At 47.7% G+C, this 10,986-nt stretch overlaps 1 protein-coding gene across 1 annotated transcript in view; it reads left to right on the top strand.

Moving 5' to 3' along the window:
- The first annotated feature begins 3,710 nt into the window (after positions 1–3,710).
- The window catches only part of LOC101590727 (multidrug and toxin extrusion protein 1), a 53,629-nt gene continuing 46,353 nt past the window's right edge, over positions 3,711–10,986 (top strand). The window contains exon 1 of the mRNA XM_012513152.2: positions 3,711–3,923. Coding sequence (XP_012368606.1) covers positions 3,795–3,923 — 129 coding nt within the window. The 5' untranslated portion in view covers positions 3,711–3,794. The remainder of the gene's footprint in view (positions 3,924–10,986) is intronic.

Below are 10,986 nucleotides of genomic sequence, written 5' to 3'. Positions count from 1 at the left end.
GAAGCGCTTTGACCAGTTAGTTAGTCAGGGGTACTGGCTTCCCAGTCACTGAGAATCATCTTGCTGAGTTGAGAAAGCACATAAATGTGTAGATAAAAGGCCCAGCAGAGACAGGAAAAAAGTGGAAGGGAAACTTTCTCTCAGACAAAATCTAGTGGAACAATTAAGTTCCAAGGATAAAGACAGTATCAGCCATCTGTTCATTAAAAACAAACAAACAAACAAACAAACAAACAAACAGCTTTATGTATCAGTCAGGGTGCTTTCTTCAACAAGCAGTAAGTCCTGAAGTTCAAACTGGACTAAAGATAATAAGAAGCCCAGCAGGCAGGAGGGCTCCAGGTATGATACCTCAGGATACAGCGTCATTTTCTTCTGTGAAGTAAAATGGACACTTGGGAATGCTACCATGGCAGTTAAGTGCATGTGTCACACCCAAAGTTAGGAGAAAATGACAAGGTAAGCATTTCGGACCTTGAAGTAAGCCAAATCAAAACACACGGGGTCACTCTGACACATTTTAGAATCCCAGTACTAAGGTTATTTGAGTCATGGCTATAAGTCATTGACCTCTTGACCTAAAATGCTTTTTTCTGACTTTCATAATGTGATAACTGAAGATCTGTTGCAATCTGTATGGATACAATTTTCATTTGAACATTTTGTGGGTCCCCCCCTTACCCCGTGAATAATTTTATTAGCCATAGTAATTCTGTTTGTGTTATTCTTCCTCCAAAAACATGTGATGTTTCCTTGCTTAGCAATCCATTCTCTGAAGTCTGAACTTGGAACTATTTTGCAAATAACATTCTCTTCTTGCTTTAAGTGCATTTGGCTATATCTTCCTGCCACAGCTGAGGGCTGCCAAAGCACTAGGAGGCATCTCTTACTAAAGCAGGCACACTCTGTTTTCCCAGCCCTTGATGGCTTACAGGAAGCACTGCAGCCCGACGTTCACTGAGCTGCACGCATTTGATGTCATGTTTGCTGGCTCTGTTTCTCTTTAGTTTCTAGATTAAATTCTTGGCCAAGTTTCTGGTTTGGGTTCTGACTTGTGTAGAGTGACTTACTTATTTCCCATAGTGGGGTTTTTTGATGATGAGACAATTTGGCAATCACTGCAGGAATTTTGGTTGCTAAGGGTGTGTGTGTCTGTGTGTGTGTGTGTGTGTGTGTGTTAGGAGGTACTGATATCCCCTGGGACCCTGAGCTGTGTTTATATTACTTGCATATCAGTATGGGCTCAAATCACTCAATAAGGAAAGTGTTCACTTTCCCTGAATGGAGAGTGGCCCTTTGATATCTGTAGATCCATCAACTGGTTTGTGTTTTATGATCTCTAAGTAAAGCTGAAAAAAATGACTCTCTTTTCTGTGTGTGTAAATAAAAGCCCGCTGTGGTCCCCCAGTTCTCCTGATTTTGCCCTTTCTCACAATGGTTCTGTCTTTGCACTCTGATGGCTGTAGCACTTCTGCCCATAATGTTCAGATATTGTGCCATGCAAAGAAAAAACACAGACCTCCTCCTCCTCCTCCTCCAAATCTTAGAAACAAGCAAACCTTCCCCAGATATGCTATCTGACTTTCACTCATGTTTCATGGCTAATATTGAACATTTTCTACGTGGGTCCCTGACAAGGAAAATAAGATCACTGTGACTAGATAAAATCAATTGTTAGGTGTGAAAAGAATATTGTGGCATCAGCTGCTGTATCCACCTAAGTTACTGACAGTAAATATAAAATTCAAGGTGCATGGGACTTTTCAGAAAGTGTCATTACATGTGCTACTTGAGAAAGTGTCAACTTTGTAAAATGCAAAGTTGATCAGGATAAGAAATACAGGAGAGGTGAGAGAGTAGCTTAGAGTAAAGTGCTTGCCTAGGGTGGGTGAAGTCCTGGGTTCAATCTCTGGCACCAAAAAGAAAACAAAACAAACACACAACAAACATACTAATCAGGAAAGGTGGAGACATGTTGAGAAGGTGGTGAGTATGAGATGGAGAATAATGGCTCCCCAAAACTATCCATTCCAAAGGTACCTTTTCCTTAGAACCTGTGGATGTGCTACCTTACATGGTGAAGGTATGTGTAGACATGATCAAAGATGAGGTGTGAAGATCATTCAGGATATTGGGCGGGCCCCCTGGCTTCTGGTCTCACAGTGTAATCTCTCCTACCACATGTCATCTTCCATGTTGTGATGGAGCAGAAAGGCCCTCACCAGAGCTAGGCAGGTGCTGGGACCATGCTCTTGAATCTCCTGAGCTATGAGCTAAATATACTTCTTTGCTTTATAAAGTACCCAACTTCAAGTACTTTCTTGTAGTGATTAGAATGTAGGCTAATACATGTGTCTGTTCATGGTTGGTTTATTTGTGTGTTTTTGGTGATTTTTTAAAAAAATCTCTGAATCAGTTTTGGTTGTTCATGATAAATACTTATAGGCTGATGTTATAATAAATTATCACAAACAGTGGCTTAACACAACACACACTGATTTATCTCAGTGGTCAGAAGTCAGAAGCGCATTTTATGTCATAAGAGCTGCATTTCTGCTGGAGGCTTCAGGGGAGAATCTCTTTTTTTCTTCAGGATTGTAGAATATAGTCGGACATGGTGGCACATGTCTGCAATCCCAGCAGAAGGGAGGCTGAAGCTGGAAGAGTGCTGTGAGTTTGAGGCTAGCCTGGGCTCTGTAGTGGGTTCAAGGCCAGCCTGAGAGGCCTTGTCTAGTACGACCTAGTAAGCCCTTGTCTCTAAAAAAAAAGAAAAAAAAAAAAAGATTGTAGAAGCACCTGTGTTCCTTGGGTTATGGCCTCTTGCTCCCTCTAAAGTATACCACTCCATGCTAGAATTTGCATATGGGATCGTCCTCCGCTAGCGATGTGAGGCCAGAAGAAGTGTAGCCCTGTTCACAGGAGCCAGTTTTGTTTCCCAGTTTCTTCGGCTGTTGCAGAATTTATCCTAGGTGGTGTAACTAAGGTTTGTTAGTGAGGGTGAACTAGGCGGGGCACATGGTACCGATGCAAATCCTCCACCTATGAAACCCCCTACCTCACAAATGGCGAGGTAGACAGGATTTTGAGTTTGCAGATAAGGAAAGTGAGGTTCGCAGCAGTGAGCTGGCTGTTTATGTGCTCCAAGGTGGCAGATAACTCCGTTTACCTGTACCTGATGCGCCCAGCTTCTTTAACAGGCTCAAGGATAAACATCCAGGAAGCTCTGAAAGCCGCGACTGCGACTGTATTACTTGGTAAATGTGAGCTTGTTGCTCTTTCCTGGTAGATTCTAAATTCTTCAATGGACCGGCTGGCGGGAAACAGCGCAAATCTGAGCGGGGTTCAAAGCGTGCGCTGAGTGCTAGCCACGCAGCAGACACCCGCAAAACGGCCAATCCCGACGCCTGGCTGGACGCCCACCTGGTTTGGCTCCAGGACTCTGTCCTTCCACCACAACATCTCAGAACCTGAAACCTTCCGGAGAGGCTCGGGGGAGCGGGGAGGGTAACGGGGAAGTCCTGGCTCTAGAGATTTGGAGACTTCCCTCTCCCCGGGATGCTTTCCGTTAGTTTCTAGAGCGTTTTCCTTTTTCGCTTAAGCGCAGGAGCTCGCTGGCCTTTGCAGGACCTGCCGGTGTCCACAGGGTGCATGGGCGCAGGAGTGCGTCCGAGGTCGCAGTCTGGCTGGGCCGGCTGGGGGCGGGGGCCGAGGGCGGGGACTGGAGGGGGGCGCCCTGTGCGGTCCCGGTCCCGGTCCCCGGCGTCCGAGCTCCTCTGCAGCACAGCGCCGGGCACATGGAGCCTTCCTTGGAGTCAGGGCCCAGAGTCCCCCCGGCCACCTCCGAGCGCCGCGGTCTGCGCTGCCCGCTGCTGTCCGGCTTCCGAGAGGAGCTGCTGGCGCTCATAATCTTGGCCGGTCCCGCGGTGAGTCTCCGGGCCTCCGCGGCAGGCTGGTGCTGGTGGGTTGGGAGCGCGGCGGTTTGTGTGGCAGCCTGAGATCTGGCGCAGGTGGGGACCGAGCCGGGCGCACTGCCCCGAGCCTCCGCGCCGCAGAACGCTGGGCACCGGGACTTGGGCGCCCAAGGCACCTCACGGTTGCTGTTTGGACGCGGATCACAGCAAACGAAGCAAAAGTTACTTCAACTAACGCTCAGTTTTTTATTTCTTTGCAAACTAGCAGTAAAGCACCCCCAGCTCGGGTGTCTATCCTGAGGCTAGGAGGAGCGTGTTGAAGGTGAATTGCCAGTGTTTGGCATCTAGAGTCAAGCTCTGCAGAGGAAGCTAGAGGCATCCTGAGCGACACTTCCCTCCCCGCTGATAATGGTATTACAAAACCGAGTTTTTAAAATGCGGGTTCTTATGGAGTTGAAGTCTCTCTCAATCTCTCTCTCTCTCTCTCTCTCTCTCTCTCTCTCTCTCTCTCTCTCTCTCTCTGTTTTACACCAGTAGACAAGGCCTTTTTTAACCTTAAAAAGTAATGTGGGTTTTTAAAACCACAAGAATCACAACATACAATCCTACTCCTGTTCTCTTGCCAGTTTGGGTAGTTTTCAAGCCCCAGGGGCAGGAGAGCCGCTTTACTGGACAAGAAGCAGCAAGTCTGTGCTCAAGGCGAGATACCCTTTTGGCTGTGCAGCAGACATTCTGCACCTGCGCGGGCCAGGGCAGGCAGGTGTGTTCTCCTGGAATGGGGACAACACTGTTGTTCATGGGATCTGGTGATATCCAGTGTGGCACAAAGCCACGAGTGGAAATATGTCCAGTACGTAGGCATTGGTGATTCTCAGCAGACTGGAAAGAGCATCTCAGCAGACTGGTTTAGAACGTCAAGATCTGGGATTCTTTGAACTTAGATCCAAGGGTTAAAAGTCCAGATGACCAGGACTGGAAGGCCACAATTTAGGAGCTGACAGTTGGAAGGAAGGAGTAATATTTGTTCAAGAAGGTTCAGCCACCTGGAGAAGATAGAGGGGCCAGCACCTCAAGCTTTATGTTGGGGGACATCAGGGCCAACAAAGGTGGAGGAGCACAGAAGGAAAGCTACATGCTGAGCAGAGTCTTTGAAATTGTTTTTTGTTCTCCAGAACATCAAAATGGACCTCAATTTCCTAGGACTAGCTGCAATTTAAAAAAAAAATGCTTTGTGGTAGTGATTTAAAGAACCTATAACTAAGGCTCCTTGCTAAGGTTCTCAGGTGTTCCGGGTTTGGTAAATGTAGAGAGTGACCCAGCAGTTAACAGCTTATCCATCCACGTGGGGCTTCTCCTCAGCAAAGTATGGTGGGAGAGTTGGAAGAGTGCATGGAGGGGAAAGTGAAGGGCAGCTCCGAAGGAGCCGCTGTGATCTCCCCAAGGTGTGCCAGGAAACAGCTCTGTGCCTCTTCTAGTCTCTGCTTATCTGTCCATAAAATAAGACAATAGTCTGTGCTTTGGAAAGGCTTTACGAAGCCAGTATTGACTTCATAGTGCTGAAGAACAGAGCAACAACAACGGGACAGCTTTCTGAAACCCAGCATTTCCCAATGACCTGGTTCCTTGATGAGGGCACCTTCCTGGGAAAGACCTAGAATGATAAGGACAGGGACTCGCCCTTTCTGATTGCGTGTGCCATGCAGCTTTACTTGTTGTGCTTATGGTTGTGCTCATTCCAAATGCAATACATTGCAGGAAAAGAAAAAAGAAAGAAAACCAGGACTAACAGAAGAATAAATACCTCTGGATCTCACTACCGGAGATAACTTGGCAATTTCCCCCAGTTCTTGGTGTGCATACTCCTGTGAATGCTCTTCAGAGAAGTGATCAGAGATTTTCAGCACTGCTTTAGTCTCTTACAAATCCTACATGGAGCCTCACTTACTCTGTCTTTATCTCTATCCCCATCTCTTATGAATTTCCTAATTCCTCAGTGACGCGGGGTAGGAGGAGACTGTCCGTGTCCAGTGCTCTTCTCTGTGGCTCTTCTATAACATGGGCAGGAGGCTAGCTTGGCACACCTCTCTACACATGGTTTTCCCTCTTCATTCACCATTTTCTTTCTGGACTCCCCAAGTTATCATGTTATCTCTAACCCTCAAGGTCCTTAAGATTTTCCAAGCTACTTTCCCAGTAGTCTTAAATGAAGCCTCACCTTCTCTTTTGATTCCTTTGAGACACAATCTCACTATGTAGTCCCGTGGGCCTTAAGCTTTCCACCTTCTACCTTCAGCCTTCTGAGTAGGGTGACTGTAGATTTGTGCCATTGTGTATAGTTTAAATGAGGTCTTGTAAAAAAGAATAATCCATACTGTAAAGGAAAGATTGTAGGATGAATAGCTTTAAATTTCAAAAATTCTCTTCATTTTATCTTTCAGAAGGCTGCAGGAAAGTGGATAAGTTCTTGGGAAGCAAAGGGGTGGTATGCAAATACCTTGCCCCAGGCATTCCCACCTCACCTCACTTTCTTTTCCTCTTCTGCCTCTCCTACCAGGCAGGGTTGTCAGTCTTGAAAAATAACCTCAAAGACAGATTCTTCATGGACATGGGCTGATATAACAAAGGTGGGACTGCCTTGGCCTGTACTCTTGGGAAAGAGCTCCAGAACCTCTCAGGGCTACAGTGCTGAAAATCAGGGAAGGCTGGGGGTGGCATCCAAGCATGGGAGTCAGAGCTTGGGCCCACGCATATGCACGTACACACACACACACACACACACACACACACACACACAGAGTTTGAATTGTCTCAGGCCTGGGGAAGTCTTTAGCAGGAAGTGGTTAGTGACAGGGAAATGTTATGAGGGACAGGAGAAAATCTGGGCTAAAGGAGAGGAAAATGAAGGAGAAGAAGATGGTTCCTCTTCCAGACAGGTCCAAGAGTGAGTGAGTGGGTGGGAGGGAGTACTCAGTGATGGTGGACACTGGAAAGAGAGCTCTGGGACCCTCTTTCCTCCTCTCCAGCCTACTTGAAGCCCATTCTCACCAAAGCATCTAGTTTTAGCACCCTGAAAGCTCTCGGAGGGGTGTACCTCTTCACATCTTCACTCTGTGTGAATCCCAACAGCCTCTAGTCTTTCCTCTCTTCAGCTCATGTGGCCCAAAATGTATCACATGAAATCACTGAAATCTATTTAATTTTTATTTGTTATTTTTGGTACTGGGAATCAAACTCTCGAGCTTTCCAGGTGGGCACTGGGCCACTGAGCTATATTCTAGGCCATGAAATCCCTATGTGCGTTTTGAATGCACATCTAAGGTGTCACATCCCCGCTCAATGCCGTGACCTTGGTTTGTAGAGTCCGCAGTGGTTTGGCTGTTGCTGAGCATCCTGCTTAGCCTGTGACACTGCCTCCTGCGGCCCTCCACCGGCCAGCCTTCCGTCCACCGTCAGCCTACCTGGACCCCGTCTGGTTTTCCACCTGAGAAGTCTGTCAGCCAGGGTTTGGCTCCACTTTGCTGCCCCTGGAACCTTCTGTCTCACCCTCTGTGCCCTTCTGGCTCAGCACACACACATACTTGTTGCAGCCTCAATGTCTTTCCTTCTATAGGGCTCCATAAGGTAGGAATGGAGTGATGGTGCTTGGTTCACCCACACCCACAGTCCTAGTGCTTGGGATTTACTTTCTGCCCCAAACATAGCTGTCCTGGATGGACTGAGTCGAGCCAGGTGACTCTGGGCAGGAGCTTCCTTGGGTGTACAGAGAGGAAGCTGTCTCAGGGGACTGCTCAGGTTCCTTCCCACGCTGACTTTCTACTGTGGAGAGTGGACTTCCAAGTCCTCATGAATGGGGTCGGAGGCTCTTGTCACACTCTTGCATGGGCAATGGGGCAGATAGCTGGCCTGAAGCATGATTTTCACAAGTGACTGTGCTGTGAGAGTGTTTATCCCACTACCTGGTTGTATATTGCTGCCTGGATTTAAAAAAAAATGAGAAAGAGCCTGGATAGGAGGAAGAGACATCCAGGTGCAATGATGGCTCATACCTGTAATCTCAGCCAGCACTCGGAAAGCTGAGGCAGGAGGATCACTGTGAGCCTGGAGCCAGTCTGGGAAATATAGGGAGTTCAAGGCCAGCCTTGGAGCCTTGTCTCATAAAAATAAAACAAGGGACAGATGTCTAGTCAATCTGGCAGTTGTGGGGTTGTGCAGGGGACAGACCTCAGGACACATGTTCTCCCACTGAGCTACGGCGCAGCCTTGGCTTCCATTGTCAGTTTGGCTCCATCTGAGCACTGCCAGTTCAGCTCAACGCTGTTTGACAGCTGCCTCTGAAAATGACATGGAACAAACCTTTGCCCCAAAGTGGTGACGTCACCAAAAAGTGGCCAAGGAGACCCCAAGGCAGAGGTGGGAAACCTTGATTCCACTCGAGCCCAGGTTGCAGGTTTGCTGACTCCCATGACTGCAAGAGGATTTTCAGACGGCGCAGGTAAAGAAGCATAAAGAAATTTATTAGGCTAAGCTTTAAAAGTATGCATCCAGAGAGGTAGAGTGTGTGCCTTCCGGAGACAGGCGTATTATGGCCTGGAACCAGGTATAGTTATGTGTGTTTGATGATAGAATTTGTGAATCTATAGAAAGTTCAGGGTTGGTTTACAGGAGAAGACTCAATGGCCCCATTCACAGTAGTGGGATAATGACTCATTTCACTTTTACAGGTGAGAGGTAGGGGCCCAGTCTACTTTTAAAGTCAACATCTGCCCTTCACCTTATCAATTAAGCTAATTTAGTTATTTAGTTTTCAAGGTCAGGATTCTGCCCCTTACCTTATAGGTTAGGGTAATTTATGGATTTCAAGTATCTTTAAGGAAGTTTGGAGGTGATGGGCCTGAAAGAAAAGAAGTATAAACGAGAGAGTGCAGACACCGATAACTCTGGGTAACTTCGTGTCTGGACATGCAGTCTTCTTAAAAGTACAGTTTTTAATTTATGACTTTCCTTGTCTCCTTGATCCACCTCTCTTGCCTTCTCGTACCCTGCCAGTGAGTTCCTGTCACCTGGTGACAGACTTCCAGAGTCTGGAGCACTCTTGGAGTGGGGTCGCTCCCGCCCTCGCTGGGGTGGGGATGGAGCGCTTGCGCAGTGCAGACGCCGTGGCTTGCAGGCCTTTTCCACAGATCTTTTTTTCAAGGCAGCTTTAGTTTTAATAATTTTTAAATTTTTGTGATACATTTGTGCAATTCAGGCAGTTTACAAGCATCTTGGGAAAGGTTACAAGTACATATTACAGCTTGTTTCTTTTCTTTTTCTTTTTAAATTTATTTATTTTTTGTGTATGTATGTGCAGTGTCTCGCTATCCAGCTTGAACTTGTAGTGATCCTCCTGTTTTCAGCCTCCCCAGCACTGGGATTACAGGCATGTGCCACTGGTCTTGGTGGCTAGCTCAGTGGGCCTGGGGGCGGGGCTGGCATGGACTGTTGTGCCTCGGATTGAACTCTGGCCCCTGTTCTTGCCTAAGCAAGTGCTTAATCCACTGAACTATCTTGCTGGCCTTTAGATCAATACTTTAAAAAAATCCTCTTTCTCTTCCCTCCTTCTTTCGCCCTCTTTTCCTGGTTCCTCTATCCTCTTTCTCGCACTTGTTCATCTTATTTGTCTTAGCTCATGTTATGGCATAGTGCTTCCATTAACTATGGTTATTAGGTTCCTGTACATGGCTCATTTTTTATTCTTATTTCCCCCTTTTCTCCTTCTCACCCCTCACTCTTGTTCCCTTGGGCCCTTCCCCTATTGCAAGAGATCTGTCCCCCTGTTCCTTTCTATCCATCCTTTATCATTTTAAATCAGACTCTTGAGATGGACCAGGGCCAGGCCTTTTAAAAGCCCCAGGTGGCCCTGGTGTGCACAGCCCATGGTCTGTGGCCAGGAGTTCATCCAAAGACTTGAAACAGAATCTGCGCAGGGTTAGGAAATTGAACCTCCTGAGCCCTGCTCTGCTGGGACTGAGGCTTGGGTGGGGCTGGCTGCCCTTGGCTGCCCAAATTGGAGAGGATCTTAGCTACATTCCTCAGGGATTAGACACAGCACCTGACACCTGCAGGTTAAAGGAAGAGAGGCTTCCTTTGGCTTTGCTTTTAGTCCGTAGGTGGCTGGCTCCAAGGAAGGATGGTTCAGTTGAGCTGAACTGGCAGTGCTCAGTAGGTGGAAGCCCCTGGCAGAGGAAAGTGGCTCGCTTCATGGCAGCCAGGAAGCAGAGTGAAGTGTGGAGGGAGAATGGTGAAGGGAGGTACATCCTGCTGGGGCCCGCCCTAAGTGACCTACATCTCCAGACCCCCACCACCTTCTAATAGAGAGCTAGCTAGCTGTCCTGTACGCATAACTAGTCACCATTCAAACACCCTGCCTTTGAGCACACGAGGCTTTGAGGGGCTGTCTCGGTATAAACTGTAACAGGCAGTGGGTATGCAGCTTCCTTCCTTGCCATAACCCAAGGGAAGCAGTGGCAGCCCCACCAAGCAGCTGCGTTAGCTTGCATTGCCACTGACGATACCTCTCCCAGGGATTAGATGAACCTAGCTTGACCTCCTGGCCTTCTGTAAAATGGACTTCTGCTCCCACCCTTAGACTGGGCACTCACCCTATGAAAATACCCGATTCCCACCCAAGCGCAGGAGACACTCACAGCAATAGGATTTACAAAGGTAAAGTTTGGGCTGCCCTCCAAGGGCCGGATGGTGAGAGAGGCTGAGCATGTCTTCACAGGAAGCCACGAAAACGTGTGGCCAGTAGGAAACAGAACTGAAGACACAGCTGGTGCCACTGAACACACCACAGACTATCTGTAAGCGAAGTGACAGCACCTATGTCACGGCACGGGTCCTAGGATGCGCCTGTGGTGATCCTGTGCCTCTTGCTTTAGATTCTGTAAAATCAGGCTGCACACATCAGCTTTTTCTTAAAATATTAATTTTTATTTACATGCAGGGCTGGGGATCCACCCCAGGGCCTTGTGCATGCTAGGCAAGTACTCTACTGCTGATGTGCACTCCCAAACTCAACCTTTTGTATCGG

Source organism: Octodon degus, unplaced genomic scaffold, assembly GCF_000260255.1.
Source record: "Octodon degus isolate 3935 unplaced genomic scaffold, OctDeg1.0 scaffold00342, whole genome shotgun sequence".
Taxonomy (NCBI): domain Eukaryota; kingdom Metazoa; phylum Chordata; class Mammalia; order Rodentia; family Octodontidae; genus Octodon; species Octodon degus.
The sequence above is the reverse complement of the archived record's forward strand: the minus strand, read 5'-3'. Positions and strand labels throughout refer to the sequence as shown.